Source organism: Alosa sapidissima, chromosome 12 (assembly GCF_018492685.1).
Source record: "Alosa sapidissima isolate fAloSap1 chromosome 12, fAloSap1.pri, whole genome shotgun sequence".
Taxonomy (NCBI): domain Eukaryota; kingdom Metazoa; phylum Chordata; class Actinopteri; order Clupeiformes; family Clupeidae; genus Alosa; species Alosa sapidissima.
Window position 1 is genome coordinate 32,232,679 of NC_055968.1, and position 22,058 is coordinate 32,254,736.

Here is a 22,058-nt window from a genome sequence, read left to right on the forward strand (position 1 = left end):
TCTAACACACACTCTCTCTCTCACACACACACACACTCTCTCTCTCTCTCTCCCTCTCTAACACACACTCTCTCTCTCACACACACACACACACTCTCTCTCCCTCTCTAACACACTCTCTCTCTCTCCCTCTCTAACACACATTCAGGCACACACACACTCTCTCTCTCCCTCTCTAACACACACTCAGGCACACACACACACACACACACTTTCTCTCTCACACACACACACACACACACATGCAGTAATAGCTCTGCTCTGGTGTGGCAAAGAGGACGGAAAAAGACTAATGGTACACACCCCTGCCCACATAAACACACATGCTCACACACACACACACACCCCTGCCCACATAAACACACATGCTCACACACACACACACACCCCTGCCCACATAAATACACACACTCACCCGTGGCACAAGTACACACACACACACACACACTCACACACATACACACACACACACACACACACACATGTGGAGTTGTAGTAGCCATGCTGGCTTGCAACGTATGTGTGTGTGTGTGGTGTCAGAGTGGTGGCGCCCTGGCATGAGCACAGATATATATATTCCTTTGAAACACACACACACACAAACACACACACACACACACACACACACACACACACACACACACACAGCACTGGTGGTGCAGTCTGAGAGGGAACAGTGTGTGTGTCTAAGCAGGAATGGATCTCTGCAGCTCAGCCACTAGGTGTGCTGCCATGGTAACTGCAGCTCAGGTTTGATGTCATGGCTGATCACCATGGCAACAAGCCCAGACTGCCTGTCACAGCATGAGGTCAGCGTTGCTATGGAGACACACCAGCTGAGCAGTAAGCTCAGCGTGTTTTTTTTCTTCTCTGTGTTAAGAATGAACACACACACATGCTCGCACATGAACGAACGAACACACACACACACACACACACACACACACACACACACACACACACACACACACACACACACACTTTTATGAGCATGCAGTAGCAGCCTGTAAGGCAGGTGTCAGGAGCACATCCCAGACAATAGCAGTGTCCTCAAAAAACACTATCTCACACACTCAAATACACTGACTGAAACCTTGTGGTTCATAGTGATTTAAGACACTATTAACACAAACACGCTCAATTTGCTCAAACGCTCAAATGTCTTGGCTCTCTACCCATAAACTGAGTAACACAGTGAGTATGTATCTGTGTGTGTGCCTGCGTTTGAGGGGGGGGGGGGGGTGTTGAGAGGTGGGGAGAGAGAGGCAGGAGGGAGAGGTGGGGAGGGAGGAAGGGAGAGAGAGAGAGAAAGAGAGAGGGTGAGAGGTTGGGAGGGGTACGCTAATCTGCTTCGGATCTTACTAATGGAATTACTCATGCACAATAAGAGTCAGTGTGTGTGTGTGTGCGTGCACATGTGTTAAAGTTACTGCAAATGCGCTTCACCAGACAGTTTAAGTTGCAGCAGTATAACTTTTGCCAGAGACTATGAGTGTCTGTGTGTGTTTGTGTGTGTGTGATGTGAAGATGTTTAAGCCTTAATTCAGAATGAGTACAGACTGCTTACTTGCCCCCCCCCCCCTGAACTCATGAATACCCATAGCCCCTCAACACACAGACACACACACACACACACTATGATCTCAACCACAAAGAGCCAAAGACACAAGCCAAAAACAGCACACACACACACACACACACACACACTCACACACACACACACACACAATCCATCTGGACAGCAGGCACATTTATTAGTACCAGCTCACATTTTACGGCAGCTCAAACACACACGACTACGGCCCTGCAGCTTTCTCCCTCACACAAACACACACACACACAAAGGGCCAGTGAGCTGGTGCGCCAGCCATGGTCATGCCTCAGTGTTGGTCTCCCTCTAGTGGCCTCAGATGACAGTGCAACTCGAGCTCCTGAGCCTGGACAGGCACAGGGTCTCCCAGCCCCACTGCCAGGGGTAATGATGCTCCAGAGCTTCAGGAGCACCGAGCTCCGAGCCTCTTTAGGCGAATGCACAACTAGCGCTCTTCACAGCACACACTGCCCACTTGCTGTTGAGTCCTGTTGGGTAACTCTGTGGTGCCTGTGTGGGTGGACTATGCATACAGCAACGACTGCCCACCATCAACTGCTGCTAATGCGTGCCGACAGACAGTGAGGATAAACTAAAGATAGTGTAATATAAGTGTACTATAATATAATATAATATAATATAATATAATATAATATAATATATAATGTAATATAATATAATATCTACTTCCAATCAAGAAAGTGTTTGATTGATAACAATAAGCAAATACAGACGCTCATTGTCCGGCCACTGTTGGATTGGCCTGCGGCCTCTGACACGGATCTCTGAGAGTCAGATACAGACCTCAGACACACTTCAAGCAGAGACTTTCTAATGAGGAGACACAGCACTCAAAGAATCTCCCATAGAACTGTATGGGGTTACATAACTGGCTACAGTTGGGGCCTTTTTGATGTCATCTGTTTGTTTCAGAGCTGAACCGCATAGTAGCTAAAAGCTGCTTCACCATGTTTAGTTCTAACAGCAGGTTTTACTAACAGGTTTTTCTCCTGAGAGCTCGAGAAGGTGTCTACTGCTCAACCATGTCAGAGATATTTAGGTCCTGCTTCATTTACTGATTTATAAACAAGCAGTAGTGCTTTAAAGTCAATTCTGTGACTTACTGGAAGCCAGTGCAGGGACTTTAGAATGGGAGTAATGTGGTCCGTTCTTTTAGTTTTTGTGAGAACCCTAGCTGGTGCGTATCACCTGAAGCTGTTTGATAGTCTTTTTAGGAAGGCCTGTGAAAAGCCCATTGCAGTAATCAACCCTGCTGGAGATAAATGCATGAATGAGTTTTTCTAAATCATGTTTTGACATCAGCCCTCTAAATTTGGCAATGGCAATTAATACACCAAGATTTTTACCAGTATCCTTTGCTTTTTGAAACCATTTTGTGTCAAGGAGAGTGACAGCCCTAAGTCTTTACTCCTTTTTACCATATATAATTACTTTGTTCAGCTAAAGAAAAAGTTGAGACATCCGGTTGTTGATTTGGTCAATACACTGACAGAGATTCAAGGCGACCATAGTCATTTGGTGACAGATTTAAGTAAATTTGGGTGTCATCTGCATAGCTATGATATGAAATCAAATTATTTTGGTGTGGGAGCATATAGAGGTTGAATAATAGTGGCCCCAAGATCGACCCCTGGGGAACACCACAGGTCAAGGACGCTGGTGTTGAGGTACAGTTGCTGATAGCAACAAAGAAGCTCCTTTCTTGTAGATATGATTTGAGCCAGTTGATAACTATACCTGTAAATCCAACCCAGTGTTCTAATCTGTGTGTCAAAATGTTGTGATCAAGTGTCAAATGGTGCACTAAGGTCCAGTAGCACTAGGACTGATGTTCTGCCTGCATCTGTATTGAGGCTAATTTAAAAATGTAATAAGAGTTGTTTCAGTGCTGTCATTTAATTTGCCTGAAAACCAGACTGAAAGTCATCAAAAAAGTTCAGGTGTGAGGTGCTAAATGTGACGGGGGGGGATTTGTTAACCTCTCAATGGTTGAAAATAGTACACAAGTGTTATTTGTACTTCTACTGATGATGTTAGAGAAGAAACACTGTCTTGCTTTGCATATTTGTGAGTTGTGTGCAGTGCATCTCTTTATGGATTTCATAGTGGATCTGAAGTTTGTATTTGCACCGTTTCCTTTCGGTCTTCCTACACTATCTTTTTAGGATGTTTGTGTGGGTAAGTGTGTCTGTCTGGTGTGTGTGTGTGTACTTGTCTGGAGGGTATGGAGTTGGTGTGTCTGAGTGTGCCTGCCTGGTGCGTGTGTGGAATGTGTGTTACTGGCTGAAGACTGAAGACTGAAGCCTTCTGAGAGTAGGCCTCCGGGCAGGACACATGGAGAGCAGACACACACACACACACGCACAGAAAACACCACAGATGAGAGGACAGAAAGAAGACACAGAGACACACCCACAAACACCGAGAGAAATCAGACACACACACACACACCCAAACACCACAGAGAAGAGAACAGAAAGGAGACACACACAGAGAGAGAAAAGACAGACGCACACACACACACACACAATACAGAGGAGAGGACAGAAAGGAGACACACACTAACAGAGAGAGAAAAGACACACACACACAGTACAAAGGAGAGGACAGAAAGGACCCCCCCCACACACACACACACACACACACAGTACAGAGGAGAGGACAGAAAGGAGACACACACACACACACACAGTACAGAGAGGACAGAAAGGAGACACACACACACACAGTACAAAGGAGAGGACAGAAAGGACCCCCCCCCCCCCCACACACACACACAGTACAGAGGAGAGGACAGAAAGGAGACACACACACACACACTGAGAGAAAAGAGACACACACACACAGTACAGAGAGGACAGAAAGGAGACACACACACACACACCATACAGACTCACTTCAGGAGGACTACAGAACCAGAGGCCCATTTCAAACCCAACCTACATTACAGTCATCCGTCTAATAAACATATCTTTTCATTACATTGTGTCTGCGTGTGTGTGTTTGTGTGTTTCACACCATGCAGTGGACTTTCTCATATGCGTACTGAAGGACTCAGTACTACACATATACTACACAGGCTTCAGGAGTTTGAAATAAAAAAAAAACGTTTATTGTGTCGTCCAGTGGAAGTCACACATCGACCGTTACATTAGAGAACTTCACTTTACATAATCATGTCATAACATCAGCACATCGCCCGACGCCACCAGGCCACTCTGCGTCAGGAGAGGGGTCAGCTCTGAGCACTTCACCAATTGGCTGCGGCTACTCAGTGATGTCATCATACAATCTTCACATAGACGTCTGGACGTTGGATTAGGACGCAAGCCAAACTTCAGCAATAATGAAGGACTGCAGAGAGAGAGAGTGTGTGTGTGGACACTGAAGATGAGGCCTCCCATGGCGTTAGTGTCACCTGCTGAGCATGTCCACTAGGGGGCAGAGCTGAGATGTTGGGTCACTCCCTCTCCTCCACCAACCTGCTACTTTATGTTCCCCAATGATAAGCTGAAACACACACACACACACACACACACACACACACACACACACACACAGACACACACACACACAAACACATAAATAAACATGTCACAGATTGTGTGAAGGAGTCTTTGTGTCCTACAGAGTATGTGATGTGTGATAGCAATAATTTTAGGGTTTCAATTACTTAGTTTTAGTTAGCCATGTGGCCCCTTTTGGCATTAAACAAGACACCCTCCCCTCCCCCAATGAAATGCTAATGTACTGGTTCCAAGGGCCATCAGATCCACAAGACAAAGGATGTTACCTTGCTATAATGTTTCCATGTGTCATGAAATGTAAATATATTCATGTTTGGCATCATTGTAATAGTCTCAGTAGAAGGATTGTAATGATTTGATTGTGAGAATGTTTGGAACATTCCATAAGTGATATTTCTGATATATAAGATATCTCTCCTCATGCTGTTCAGATAAGAATGCATAGGTGTTTAACCCATACAAAAGTGACTTAACTTGCATTGTTTGTCAGAAGAACAAGATGGAGAACTGAGGAAGAGAGGTTGATCCAACAGAGGCCATGGCCTACATAGACCATAGACCATTTTTTACCCTCTCTGCTTGTAACAGAATAAACCTGATTCCTGAGTGTTCCTGAAATTTGCCAGTCTAAGTTAATATTAAGTAATTATTCACCACAATTACTTTCATGTGTGACTGTATGACTGTGTGTGTGTGCATGTGTGTGTGCATTTGTGTGTGTGAGGGAGAGAGAGAGCGAAAGAGATCCAGTTTACAAAAGATCAAAGACAGCATAACAGACTGACCTACAAAAACAGCCTCACTAAAAATGGTTACTTTGAACACTCACACACCACAATCAAGGCAAGACATCACACATCTGACACACAAGCTGTTTCACACACTTCAATCAAGACAAGCCATCACACACCTGACACACGAGCTGTTTCACACATTTCAATCAAGGCAAGCCATCACACACCTGACACTCGAGCTGTTTCACACACACTCTGAACTCCTGAAGGCTGACTGTGACTTGCACTCAGTTAGACTTTCACAAACACATATCATCCGCTTGCTTCTTTGATCTGGAAGCTGCGAACTAGCTAGAAGAATCCATGAAGCGGCTTTAATGGTGGAATCAGTTTGGCATTGGCAGAAAGGCCTCCCACATTTCTATGAACATTGTGGGAGTTAGGAGGAATGACTGTCGCTCGCGGGATTCTTTCACACAAGCTTACGTCACCAACCACTTGGAGGTACAAACAATACCAGAAATTTGGTTGGAATGATTAACGTCAAAAAATCTAGACTGGAGTGAGTCAACATTTGACACCTCCGATATGTTTAGTGTTCAAAAGACGTTGAATAGCCCGTTATAGTTATCAAAATGATAGCCAAGGAGCCAGAAGTGAACACACATGGATGGCTATAAAAACTTGTGCTTTAATTATACAAATGAACATGATAAAATACATTAATAACTCATGAGCCAGCTCCTTACTATGTGATCTCCATGGTGATGCAGCATTTGTTTGCACCTCCAACAGCATGGCGTACCTAGTAACCGCCTGGTTACCTCCTACAAATGCACATATGTTTGTGTGAAAGAATTAGCTTGTAGACACTGACTGCGACTCTGGTTTGGGCAGCACATCATTTCCATAGACTTGGGTGAGGGACTCTGGTTTGGGATCACATAATTTCCATAGACTTGGTTGAGGGACTCTGGTTTGGGATCACATAATTTCCATAGACTTGGTTGAGGGACTCTGGTTTGGGATCACATAATTTCCATACACTTGGGTGAGGGACTCTGGTTTGGGCAGCACATCATTTCCATAGACTTGTTTCGAGCTTGCTGCCAGGCCTCCACTTCCTAACAGCTCCTGATGTCTGCATTTCTGCGTTGGCTTTGTACTGCATTTTGTTGGCTTTGTACTTTTACTCTGCACAATGACAATAAAATTGAATCTAATCTATTCTAATCTAAGGTTACCCAAAGGGGCTGGAGGGCAGTTATTTGCCCCGGGCACCACCCCTGGTAGCCCCCCCAGTCGCTGTGCTGCCCGGGTGGTAACTGTGCAGGTAACTGTCCTGCAGGTAGTTGTCCAGGTGATGACCCCTCACCTTTCACACACACTTTTTACGCTGCCTTGACACACATCTTCCTGAAACTAATACACATGTGCAGTCACAGTAAGCTTCAATTTTTTGCCGGCATCTTGAATTTAGTCTCGATAAGTCGAGCGATGAGTACGGATGAACAGGTATGATAAGGGATCCATAATTTTGTGGAAATGCATGGATTCCAGTTGCTGCTACTGAAAGCAACTGGAATCCATGCATTTCCACGGAATTATTTTTGGAATCTGATCCCTTATCATACCTGTTCATTCATACTCGTCGCTCGACTTATCGTGACTAAATTCAAGATGCTGGCGAACCGTAAACTTCCTGAAGGTACTGTCTGTATAAATCATCTTGTAAATAAACTACCAGTGCTTTTTCAAAGTTCTTAATGTCTTGTTTTAAATGTCAGGGCCCTCGGAAGTCTACCAATGAAGTGGGGAGCTACTTTGAGCCTCGTAAATGGTGTAAAACAGTGATTTATTTGCATGGCTAGCCCGATGCCCGAGGCACCCCCATTGAAAACCTGTTGGTAGCATCGGCTAACTAGGGACAGATTTCGGAGTGCAGGGGACAAGCCGAGATGAGCTATGAGACAAAAGTTCACACTCGGGCTACAGGTATGAAGGATAAAGGTGTTTGAACTACAGGTATTAAAGCTTAAAGATGCCCTGCCACACGTATTTCATTACTTTGTGGTAATGTCTGAAGTTCTACCATGGACTCTAACATTTTTTGTTGAAAACATGCCTTGGTTACCTTGTTTCAAGCCATTCTAGCGTGGTATTGAAAGCCTGCATGAAGACTCAGCTCGATTTGCGCCAGTTCTCATTAATATTCAACGAGCTAAGCTGCTTGACTCTGATTGGCTAACAGCTAGTAGGTTTCGTCCATAACATGACAGCCATTATCAACTAATTTTAGCTTCATGGCATGAACTTAGCTTGGCTAGCGAGTGCTAGAATTGTCCAAATGTGCATAAATAAAAACTGCTAGGCTAGCGACTGCATTAAACCTGAATAACATAAGACTTTCTTGAGTTGACAGTTTTAGTTACGGACTGCACTGGTCGTAGACTGCCGCGATGGTAGCTGTTATCAACTAATTTTAGCTTCATGGCATGAACTTTGCTTGGCTAGCGAGTGCTAGCATTGTCCAAACGTGCATAAAAAAACCTGCTAGGCTAGCGAGTTCATTAAACCTGTATAACATAGCACTTCCTTGAGTTGACAATAACGTTTTACTTACGGGCACTGATCGTAGACTGCTGCGATGGTAGCCTACTGCTCCAGGCTTCAACGGCAACCTTTTTGCAAAGCCTGTAGCATTGTTCCAAAAAATAAACTGAAGCCTTTTGATCCTCAAGTCTGGGTTCTCGGGCAAAATGCATTGTTGAAGTTCTATTCGTGCATAGCGCACAAGTCCGTTGACATTCAGCCATCCTTGCATAGGCCTACTAAACTGTCACAGAGCTAAACTAATTTTGTGGGCAAGGTCTCAAATGGGCGAGCTCATGAATAGTAATGAGCTCATCAATTCCACGTCAATCTGAAGAGCTTTTGCAATTGGCCTGATTTCTCTGCTTATTTATTTTCAGTGGCTAGAGCTGACGGAGGAGGTAGCTGTTTATTTTCACATTCACGACACAGCACAAACACATATGGACCTCACATGTTAAAAAAACGCAAGTAAAGACGGTTTTGTGTGGCAGGGCACCGTTAAGGCGTTTGGGGTACACATACGAAGGAGTTCAGGTGTTTGGGCTACAGGTATGAAGGCTTAGGCTGAATCCCAAAGTGAGCCCTGAGGACTAAGGACTAAAGGCTCACAGACTTAATTGATCTCAGGTGTTAAGTGAGTGAGTGTGTGAGGCCACATGGGCTCAGATAGGTATAAATGGGATTGGGACAGCACTTCACAAGATCATACGTTACCTTGGCAACGTTTAATAACAAAGATGTTGCTGACACGTTCCGTGGTCCTGTTGTTTACCTTTGTAATTTCCGGATTGCCCTATGGTTTCCGTGGTAAACGTCACAACGTTTTGAACTGTGGGTAATTCCCTTTGGTGAAGTCTGCACTGATGCAGACTCACGAAAAGGGCTCGGTACATTAACACACACTCATCTGTGTCATGTCTTCCTGAACACGTGTTTGGTGTCAGGAGACATGAGTAACTGCTGTTTAGGTAGGCTAGGCTTACTATTAGTAGTAGTAGTACACTGTAGTACACTGTACACATAGTGGAACACTAAGTTCTCATAGCACACACAACAGACATAACGCACTTACACAAGCACACACACACACAGAAAACTAAGAGCACCCTGTGTACCAGCACTACAGAACACATTGTACCTCTCATATCTACTTCCTGTGTTTACACATATAGCTGACAACTTCCTGTCATAACATACACATCTCTAACCGCTTCCTGTTCTGTGTCTGGGCAGATGGTATAGATGCTATAAGTAGGATGCACCCAGGAAGTCACAGCTGATTGGTGGAGGGGATTTGAGTGACAGGGTTATAACTACTAATGTTGCTGTGATGTGTGAGAGGAAATTGGCACTGTGTGCAGATGCACACACTCACACGCGCGCACACACTTACACACACTAAGGCACAGGCACAGAAACACATTAAAGACTCACTTATTAAAACCTTGGTCTTGAAGATTCAGCACTAGACTGTCTGCATTCAGGTACACTCTGTTCTGTGACGATGCAACCTGGAACACGGAACAACACAGAATTCATTGTGGTGCCACACTCAAAATAGCCGTTTAGAGGTCAACGTGTTATTTTAGTGGCTGAACGTGACATGGTCTGGAGCAGAGGTGGGACCAAGTCACTGTTTGGCAAGTCACAAGTAAGTCCCAAGTCTTAGCAGTCAAGTCCAAGTCAAGTCCCAAGTAAATACAGAGAAGGGCAAGTCGAGTCCAAGTCCAAGTCACATCAAAGCCAAGTCGAGTCCAAGTCCAAGTCCCAATCTTTTTCAAGTCCTGAACAAGTCATCAGGTACTCTTCACTTAATAATGCCATTATTAGACTATCGATCATAATTTTAGCACTTCCATCTAATCCACAGTATTTTTTGTTTATAAATACAGATTAAAATATGTTCAATGTTTCTGTCTTGTAATCTTTTATGACATATGCATGCGCATACCTGTGTAATCTGTAAACGGATAGCTACATAACACTCAGCACAGCTGCAAATATATATATTGTTTTTCCAAATTGCGGAGCCCACTGTAAGGATGAGTAATAATTTGACTGATGGCATTTCACTGCGCTAGGCCACAGATTTGCCTGCAAACAATTTATTAGGCTGTCTGGCAGTGGCGACTCATAAGGGAAGCCAAGGTCAACACTTTTATATTATTTAAAAGATAATAATGACAGTAATTTTGTTTTAAAGTATTCATTTCTTAAGAAATACTACACATTTGATGCTGTTTATCTCATTTGTAAATGGTGCACTGTCACTTTAAGCCCATTGTGTCACACGTTCTCATAATGATCCTTTTTTTACCAGCTCCGTTCAAATATAGCCTATGGCTAGTCCACAAACTCAAACATTGTTTGTGCCACATGTATAGCACAATATTAACAACGATAAGCATGATATTAAGTTGGCACAAACAGCTTTCATTCCCTTGGAAAGAGAAGCATGTATGACATGATGCTTGCTTGACATTTTCTGTTTGCAATTAAAAGTGAATTATGAGCCTGGTAGCCAGTAGCCACCTAGCTACAGTAGCTGAGTGAAATGTATTTCAATCGGCATATCATGTGCTTCATGTAAATAAATTATTGAATACTTCAAGACTATTAAGACCAGTTCCATTACACAAGGCAAAGACAACTCTTCATAATATTCTTGTCCACTTTCCAAATCACAGTGAGTGCAGCTATGTCATAGTGACCTGGATCTCATAGTTTATAACAGTACAGTAGGCTAGTGAGAACCGGATAATTCACAATCTCCTCTAATCTCGTATTTGTTGCCTTCACGATTTCCTTTTATATGTTTCTTATATTTAAAAGAAGATATCAATCATCATCAACAATGACAAGCCAGCTAGAACCTACTCATTTTCTCTCCCTCTCGTGCGTGCTTGGATGCGTTCTCAATTAAATGCAGTAGGCTAGCATAAGTTCAAGTTGGATCTTAATGGAGAGGACTCGAAAAGTATCAACTTTATGTAACATGCTGTTGGTGCTTTTTGACATTAAACGTTCTCTAACAAGAGTGCAAATCAGTTTGCAGTAAAGCTACTAGTGATTGGCTAAATGTTGGTCCTTCCTCTGTCTCTTGGTGCCCTACACACAGTGCGTAATGCGTGTGGGGGTAGCGGCAGTACTGTACTGTGCTCTGGCCGCTTGTCTCCGCTATTTTTTTTTTTTTTTATTTAGTCGCGGGAAAGCGTCTGTGGGGTGACTGGTCCACGATCAGGAAATTTAGTTTTTGATTCGAGACATGTCAAGTCATCACAAGTCAAAGAGGCAAAGTCCGAGTCAAGTCTCAAGTGAATAGTATTCAAGTCCAAGTCGAGTCGCAAGTCATGCCGAATTTTATCAAGTCAAGTCTGAAGTCATTAAAATCATGACTCGAGTCTGACTCGAGTCCAAGTCATGTGACTCGAGTCCACATGTCTGGTCTGGAGGAGTATGTCTGATGTCTGTGTGTGTGTGTGTGTGTGTGTGTGTGTGTGTGTGTGTGTGTGTGTGTGTGTGTGTGTGTGTGATGTTTGTTATGTGTGATGACATTTAGTTCAGCCCTTTCGGTTTAGTGTTTGAGTGTGTATGTGATTCACAGCAGTTTAGTCTCCTACCGTCTTGGCGATGTTCTGGGCCGCTCGGATTCGCCTCAGTTTCAGGTAGCCAGGATTCTTTGTGACCGCCTCTCCTAACTGGACACACACACACACACAGAGTGTTTTTCTGAACAAGGAGAGGACACCGCCAGGCTGAGGGAGACCAGCATTGTCATAATAGTGACGTGACATATTAAACACTTTCTTGCACTTTCTTGTATACTGTGTTTGTGTGTAGTGCGGTCTCTAACCAATTTGGCTGCCTCAGCCTCTCCCTCGGCTTGGATGATCTTCTGTCTCTGGTCCTGTTTGGCCTTCTCCACAAAGAACTGGGCTCTCTGCGCCTCCTGCTGGGCTGCACACACACACACAAACACATACATACATTAGTACAGATAACTCCACATTTCCTCATTCAGCACACACACGCGCACGCACACACACACACACACACACACACACACACACACACACACATTAGTACAGATAACACACTCCACATTTCCTCATTTAGCGCACACACACACACTAGTACAGATAACACACTCCGCATTCTCTCATTTAGCGCCCACACACACACATTAGCATAGGTAACATACTTCATATTACCTCATTTAGCATACACACACACAATCAAACACGATCACTGATAACACACATAAAATTCACTCATAACATTAGCATAATGGTAATACATTAACATGCACACATCATTAGACAGTAATGGAAGACAGACAGACACATACAGACACACACAGACAGGCTGTGTCTCAAACCGCATACTTGCCTGGCCTCTATGGCTGAAGCTTAGCTCAGAGATAGCCATGTCATCCATCCCCTCTCGCTCACACACACACACACACACACACACACACACACAGACAGACACACACACACACACACACACAGGTGCATACCAACTTGCTTGGCCTCCACTGCTGCAGTATACTCTCTGCTGAAGCTTAGCTCAGTGATGGCCACGTCATCCAGGATGATGTTGAAGTCTTTGGCTCTCTCAAACAGCTCCCGGCGAATCAGCAGCGACACCTACACGCCAGAGTTTACGTTAGTGCAGCAGCGACACCTACATGCCAGAGGTTACGTTATTGGCTCTCTCAAACAGCTCCCGGCGAATTAGCAACGACACCTACACGCCAGAGTTTACGTTAGTCGGCTCCACACCAGAGTTTACGTTAGTGGGCTGCACACCAGAGTTTACGTTATTGGCTGGTTTCATGTGTGGTTGTCAGGCAGAAAAAAATATAAACGGACAATGTGCTAAATCAATGCATCAATAACATTAAATAAGCTTATATTGCAACATCCCAAGACAACTTGGCCTGTAAAAAGTATATTTTTTTGTTTTCAACACAAGCAGCAGAGTACTTTCATTCTTTGAAGTTGTGCCTAATTTACTTCAATAATTTCAAGTTATTTGGACAATTCAGTTCAGTTTAGTTTTTATTTGTCATTGTTACAGGATAACAACAAAATGTTGTTAGAGCAAAAACAGACAGGCATATAGTTTGAAGTTGTTCACCCATTTGCCTTATATCAATTTACATCCCCATGAATCACCCATGACTTTGTACCTAATTTAGCTCCCCATAAATTCCCCCTAGAAAACCCAATAAAATGCTATGTCCAGTAAAGTGCTTGGTGCAATAATTAATAAATCTAATAGAGTTAAGGTTGTTGGAGTGTTTTTGCAGCAATGCAAAGTCCAGGTCACAGGTATTGGGGGGTGTATGGACAGAGGCATTATGTCACAGAGGGATGTCTGATGGGGAGTGTGTGTGTGTGTGTGGTGGTGGGGGGGGGGGGGGGGGGGGGTAGACTGTCCACTGAGCAGTCTGACTGCATGGGTGTAATAGACTGTCGGCCAGCCTGCTGGTTTTGGCCCTGATGGACCTATATCCTCTCCCAGAGGGCAGTGGTTGGAAGAGGTGGTGGTTCATTGCTATTTCCTACAGTATATGGACCATTCCTATTTTCTGGGAGCAATCCAGGGCAATGAAAAACACATCACGTCTGCCCATCAATCTGTTTACCATGTTGTTAGTCGCTTTGGTTAAAAATGCGTCAGCATGTAATGTAATGTAATGTAATCTAAAATCTTCAGTACAGGTCTGTGACCACTCTCACACAAGCCTGCATGACAGTTCAGCACAGCTGGTTCACTGTTATTTCCGCTGGGAGTGAGAGTGAGGGGCTGTGATTGCACTGCGGTGAACTTGTACAAACAGCGATATCGTGTCTGTCTTTAAGCTCACGTCAGCTCGGCCGATGTTATCCGAGTTTGTGTAGCATTTGCAGTGTTTCCCACAGAATTGAATTCCATTTGTGGTGGTTGGTTTGCAGAATTAACTTAAATACAACAGTTTCTAAAAAAATAGCACAGCATGGTTATGATGCTAACCAGATTTAAGCACAATTTAGTACAACCTGGAAAATCATTGTGTGGTGGTCAATGTTGATATTGTGGTGGGCCGCCACAAATAAGTCAATGTATGGGAAACACTGATTTATCTTACTGTTGTAGGCTACAGCCCATATTATATCAATTCTCAATGTAAACGAGTTAATTTGTGCTGACTACGTTTAATAAATTCCATTTTTGATGTTTGTGTTTTGCGTGTAAGCAATTATATTGCTATTTAAAACATGCGTTCAGCAGTGACTAGATCTCCATCAATAAGACGTGCTGCACACACACACACACCTGCCTGTGCCCTCTGAGTGATGAGCTGGGAAGCGTCAGCACGCACACACACACACACCCGCACTCCATGAGTGATGACCTTGGAGGCGTCAGCACGCACGCACACACACACACACACACACCTGCACTCCATGAGTGATGACCTTGGAGGCGTCAGCACACACAGACACACATACACATACACACACACCTGCGCTCTCTGAGTGATGAGCTGGGAAGCGTTGAATTTGGCTACGACGCTCTTGAGGACTTCGTTGACGATGGAGGGAAGCACGCGCTCATCGTAGTCTTTGCCCAGATGCTGGTACAGAGTCGGCAGGTTGGACGCCACTGGACGGGACAGCACACGCAGCGCAATATTCACCATCTGCAGGTCTACACACACACACACACACACACACACACACACACGGTTAAATAACACAACACACAGCGCAATATTTATCATCTGCAAGTCTACACACACACACACAGTTATAATAACACAACACGCAGCGCAATATTCACCATCTGCAGGTCTACACACACACACACACACGGTTAAATAACACAACACACAGCCTAATATTCACCATCTGCAGGTCTACACACACGGTTAAAATTACAACACACAGCGCAACATTCACCATCTACACACACACACACACACAGTTAAAATAACACACCACACAGCGCAATATTTACCATCTGCAGGTCTACACACACACACAAACATGCACACTGCTAAAATAACACAACACACAGAGAAATATTCACCATCTACACGTCTACAGACAGACACACACACACACACACACACACACACAGGGTTAAAATAACACACCACACAGCATTATATTCACCATCTGCAGGTCTACACACATGATTAATATAACATGCCGCAAAGCGCGACATCCACCATTCATAAAACCATGATTATTACACGGCTCTTCAGAGTGCTGCAGAAAGTTCCATTCACATGAATGGGCCTTCCCAACATTCGGGCCTATGTTAAATCTATATAATCACCGGCAAAGTATGTAATCACCGCTGTCAATGGCAACGGGTTGATTAACGTCTTTCATATCCCTCCGCAAGACATCCGTTCGCTTTTTGCAATGGAATTTCATTGAAAGGGCAAGTAAGCTACTAAGACGTTGCCACGCAACACCTGAAACTGTCAAGTTCTATCTGTGTGGCGAACTATTTATTTTGTCAGCGGAAGACACGAAACGGTAGCAAAATAATTGTTAAAGACTCATTGTGTTAGGTTTCTTTTGTCGTTTTGGCAAGTAGCCGTGTAATAAGCGGGATATTGTATTGTCCGCCGGTAATTATCTCCGCTGCGCGTCGGGGTTCTGTTCTCCCTGTCGGGACTTATTTTCTGATAATTACCGGCGGACAATACATTATCCCTTACTTAAAGGAACCATATGTAAGATTGTAGGCATCCCTAACACACACAGAGGGTTAACATAATTCGCCATCTACAGGTCTACACACACACACACACACACAGATTCAGCGCTACATCCCCTAAACAGTAGCGTAGCCTAGTGACCCCCCCCCCCCCCCAACCCCCACCTTTGCTTCCTGTGAGAGAAGAGATCTTCCTGGGCCGTGCTCTGATGTCATAGATGATGGGGTATTGGAACCAGGGTATCCTACAACACACAATACACACACAGCTTACTCATAGCTTACACACAGCTTACTCGTAGCTTAAACACAGCTTACTCATAGCGGTCATAGCGTACTCAGAGCTTACACACAGCTTACTCAGTGTTTTCCACAGAACTGGATTGTATTTATGGTGATATTGTTTCATATCACAACAGAAAATGCATTACTATAAAAAGACAACAGAAATGTGAAATACTGTATTTCTGATTATGTATTCATGCACAGCACACACTATGCAGACATAGTTTACTATTACTATTACTGTTACTATTACATCATATGTGCCTATGCCTCTACGCTTGCTGATGCCCTGATTGAAATGAGACCCGTTTTCCTAAAATTGAAATTTTCTCCACATCTCTCTCTCTCTCTCTCTCTCTCTCTCTCACACACATTCAAATGTGCAGTGTGGGCGGCCATACTGGGCGAGATCAGTCGTAAATATGGCGGTGTTCTATTTGATAGTGACGTAGGTGGCTCCTATGAATTGCCATGTGCCCCTAATTCTACACGTCTCCGTGTTTGCTGTCCGTCTCAGCACTAGCTGCTCTCCCAGAGCAGGGGCGCGTTTCCCAAAACCATAGTTGCTAACTAAGTTAGCAACTTTGTTGGTTGCAATGCAATTTCCCATTGCCAACCAACTAAGTTGCTAATAGGTTAGCAACTATGGTTTTGGGAAACGGGGTGCAGGTTAGTTGCTGTACTCCTCCTCCTCCTCCAACAGCTCTACCTTTCTGTCTCCTGCTGCTTCATCTGGTGGCAGCACCGGTAGAAGCCTGGAGATATTGGAAACAAAGTAGCCTAATTGGGTAGCTTATCACAGTCTACTGATTGGACTGTACAGTTCTCCACGTGTAGTCTAATTGGGTAGCCTATCACAGTCTACTGGTTGGACAGTACAGTTTCTCCAGGTGTGTTTATGTTTCATACTAATACTTTATCTCCTTGAGACAAGCGCCTTTGAGTCTTGGAAGAGACTTTTCCTTATACATCGGGATTAAGCAAACTTTCCATGTCTGAGGCAATAAAATAGTACCCTATATTTATACTTGCCCTGCATGAGCAGCCGATATTGACAAGTACCTGTAATGTTTTTGCGTGCTAACCTCGACAGCCCAACAGTATTCTAACATTAACTTAGGGATACGGCTTTTGTACTTGCTTGCACAAGACTTTGGTCTTCACAATTGACTATGTTTTGACAAGAGCTTTGCAGAGTTATCCTTTGAGAAATAAATGTTCAGTGTCTGGTGATGTTTATTGTTTTTTGTGTTAATATAACAGCAGACAATAAACAGACAAATTTGACCGAAAACAGTAAATTAAGAAAGTAAATTAGGGAATTAAGGGTAAATTAAGGCTGTCAGAACAAGTGTGATGGCGTGCAGACAGACACCACACAATACAGTGGTGGGTGAATGTAAACAGTGTTTGTGCGTTTGTACCTGAAATGAAGACCTTCAGAGAGAACGGTGTCCATCTGCATCCCTCCGATTCTGTTGAAAACAATGGCCCTCTGACCACCCTCCACTGCGTGTGCACACACACACACACACACACACACACACACACACACACACACACACACACACACACACACACACACACTGTTAGCTTCACTAGCCAGTAACTGAATCATTCTGAAAGTACCTGTGTATGTCTGAGTGTGCAGCCATTACAGGGGCCTGTATTACGAAGCGGGGTTAATGGCTTATCTGAGTAACTTGATCATGTGTGGCGTAACTTCCCGATTAACCCGTACTACGAAAGGTGGATAGGTTTTAACCGAGGTATGCTGCCATGGCAATTTACGCTGCATCTCAAACCTGCTCCGAGCAGATTATGTTCTTGGTTAACCCGAGGTTTCCGTTAACCACACCCTTTATAAGTACCACCCCTCCACTAACAATTTCTCCCGAGACAATGTCGGCGTACCTGGATGATCCATACGACATTGGAGCGCAAATCGTGAGGGGCTCTCTTCGCAGAGCGAGGGTTTTTAGAGACCGCCAGATAGCCGGACTATATTTTCTATGAAGATATAGTTTGTCTGCCGAGGGAATTTGTTATCTTTGTCAGATGATCTAGGCAGACGTCTCTAATGTCACCCATCATAGCAATGCCGTTACGCGGACATTCATGTATTCCATCGGTGATGCTGAACATCTGAGCAAGAATACTGTATGTCCGAAAATAAATCGGACATAGGCCTACAGTATGCTGAACATAAGAACGCAAGAATAGCCTAAAATAAATCGGACATAGCCTACAGTAGGCCTAATAAATTTAAATTCCCATTTTAACAAACTTGTTGAATTGAATGTCATATTACTGTACCCTGCACATAAAGGCTACACATTTCCACAGCACCAGAATCCGACCGAATGCCTCCATCAACCCCTTCCATAATCGGCCTTCCACTATTATTTGTGATGGCCAACTCCTCTGCTACTGTAAAACACTTTGGTGCCTTACAGTAGTGTTCAAAGACACCTTTTTCTTGTTCGCTGTAAAACAGAGGCAAGTGAAGGCTATAAGCATACTAGGCCTACATGTTTTTATAATTAAGAAATATTAATGCAAGCTATAACTATATAAACCTAGCCTACTATTCTGAATAATGTTTTTGTGTTTCATTTTCACCTGCTGCCATGTGCGTTTGGCAATGGTGTTGCATCTGAATTGTTCACAGGATTAGGTATAGACTAAATCAGTCAATGGAGGCTACTTAAACATTCAATTATCCTTATTACTGTAATATATATGCACACTTCTGAATTATGTTGCATCTGTAAGCCTTTCTTTGAACTCAAAATAGGCAATTTAATTATTTCAACTCATTTCAGACGTTCCGCAAGCTGTTAATCCTCCGTAACACATATTTGAAGAACATGTGGAAATAAAACTTTACTTTTAAGCATTTAGGCTACCCGAACTGCAATACGTACAGCCTTGTCTTGCTTTGTTTGCTGCCGATGTATATTTGATTTTTGTCGTAGAGTGAGTTTTAATTCCTCGTAACTTGTCACAATAATTGTGCATTCCTCGTCCGTAAAATAAGGTGATCGCATCATCATTGAAATTGGTGACTTGCGCTGCAACCTGCCCCTTTTATGTGAACGCGCACAAACTCCAATTAGGTTAACCCCGGTTCAACAAATCAACTTCTTAATCAGCGTCGTAGTACCGATTAACACCACTTATGATAACCAGGTTTGGTCAACCCCGGTTTAACAAAGTAACCCTGGGTTACATCTGGGTAGTACAGGCCCCAGGTGTCCCTACCCCGCAAGGTAAAACACCAGGACCATCTCAAACACAATAACTATCCAACTGTGTAGGTGTGTGTATGTTTATGTGTGCGCATGTGTGAGTGTTGTGAGATGGGCATACTGGTGTGTGTGTTTGGTGAGACGGCAGTGTTTCCCACAGAATTGAATTCTATTTGTGGTGGTAGGTTTGCAGAATTAACCTGAATGCAACAGTTTTTAACAAATTAGTGCAGTGTGGTTATGATTCTAACCAGTTTTAAGCACAATTTAGTACAACCAGGAAAATCATTGTGTGGTGGTCAATGTTGATATTGTGGTGGGCCGCCACAAATAAGTCAATGTAGGGAAACACTGGATGGGCATACCGGTGTAGGGGTGTGTGTGTGTGTGTGTGTGTGTGTGTGTGTGTGTGTGAGTGTGTGTGTCTAGTGAGACGGCCATACTGGTGTGTGTGTGTGTTTAGTGTGCATACCACTGTGTGTGTGTGTGCATTTGGTGGGACTGGTATACCGGTGTGTGTGTGTGTGTCTAGTGAGACGGGCATACCCGTGTAGGGGTGTGTGTGTGTGTGATGTCACTAGTGAGACGGGCATACCCGTGTAGGTGGCCTCCTTGATGCCATACGCTAGTGCTCCAGCACCCAACAGCAGCTTCAGACCCGTTCCTGCGCCGCGCGGCCCGGCAGACATGCGACCCGCCAGGTCCCGCAGGTGCTGGACGAACCGCTGCAGTCAGAACAGCAGGATAATGTCAGTACGTCAGATATCACACACACAAACTCCCTCATAAACACACTCCTTTATGAGAGAAAGCGGAGCACAGTTCGAATTATTATTTATTTATTTAATAATAAACCCCCTCAAAAAAATAAAAAACAACAGTGGGGGGGGGGGGGGGGGGGTATTATATAGTATATATAATATTCAGTGTTCAATATATTCTTAAGTAATGTAAATTGCATTTCTGTCCCTCTCAAACTGTGTTCAAATGGCGTGTTTAGCAGGCAAAATTTCTACATTTTCCAGGGGGAGAAACCACCTGAACCCCACTATATCGCATGCACACCCTCCATGCAGCGCATTATTCTACTGCTGAATCTTGTCAGTGTAAATGTCTAATGTAGGCTATTCATCCTCTATTAATGTACATGCACACCTGAGTGTGTTGATGTAGCCTACCTTAGTTACTATACTCGGGGTTCGATCTAATACATACACAAGTGTGTTAAACTCTTCACATTTGAGTTGTAAGGGGAAAAAACTGCCTTTTAATACGCAGTTGTGCCATTCGAACTCTGGTGCTAAGTGCGCCATGGCACCATCTTGTGGTAAATCTAATTATGGTACCTGATAACCTCACATTTTCTGGAAGTTTCTACTGCCTTTTCGTTCAGTATTAAAATATACCGTTCATAATATATACTTAACACTGCCTCTGGGTCAAAGTGGAACTAGTAGGTGATCATTTCACCCAAAAAAGTTAAACGGAAAGCTCAGGTAACATGTGAAGACATCTGCCAATGACATTGACTATAACGTTAGCAACACATCCAAGGCCATTGACGTAAGCTCGCTAGTACGCTAGTTCTGTAATTTATGGAGTGAAAAAAGGGGTTGCGATGTGACCTGGGGTTAGATATTCCCTCTGAGAATCAAAACCAACATGACAAGAACGCATTCTGCCACGGTTAAGCTTCCAAGCGCTAGCACAATCAAAAGGGACCACGGAGAGTCAAAGTTGAGAACATAAGCTAGTAGCTTGCCTCCAACCTGGTTGTGATAAGGTTAGCCAATATAAGGCAAATATTGCCAAAATACTCTTCGTGCAATACGAAGCATAATAATGCATAACACGTTGACTGTCACCATGTTTGAATCAATTCAAACAGTAACCAAAGGCTAAACGTCAATATGAACTTCTACCGGCTAACGTCAGATTAGCATTTGTTCATTTGGTTACATTGGTGGTGTAACGCTGGCTAGCTCTTTCTCAACCTAAACGTGCAAGTACTGAGAAAGCAGAGCCTTGCGTCTTATTGACACGTTATCTCCATTGAGCACATTGCATGTATTTTCATATAACACATCAGAGGACAAGTAACTGGCCTAAATGTCCTTTTGGAGTAAATCAGCTGAAATACTTACGTTAGGCTCTTTATTCGCCATGCTTGATCTGGAGTCCAAGGTCGCTCACTACAAACGCTAACTAGTCGGCGCAACGGACGCTAGGCATGGTGGGAAATGTAGTGTAAAACCGCAATGTCGGTGCATAACCAGAGTCAGTCTATGGTTCCTTAGCCATGAATTTTTAATAACTTAGAACACAAAAAATA

General features: G+C 43.8%; 1 protein-coding gene across 1 annotated transcript; it reads right to left on the reverse strand.

Annotated features, from left to right (window-relative positions):
• Positions 1-4,701: 4,701 nt before the first annotated feature.
• phb2b (prohibitin 2b) lies at positions 4,702-21,993 on the reverse strand. Its single transcript, XM_042056530.1, has 10 exons — positions 21,871-21,993; positions 20,322-20,451; positions 17,900-17,984; positions 16,356-16,435; positions 14,983-15,167; positions 12,988-13,117; positions 12,322-12,425; positions 12,089-12,166; positions 9,903-9,979; positions 4,702-5,122 (listed from the first exon to the last, which is right to left on the reverse strand). The coding sequence occupies exons 1-10, from the start codon at positions 21,889-21,891 to the stop codon at positions 5,098-5,100; spliced, it is 915 nt and encodes a 304-aa protein (XP_041912464.1). The 5' UTR covers positions 21,892-21,993; the 3' UTR covers positions 4,702-5,097.
• Positions 21,994-22,058: the final 65 nt, after the last annotated feature.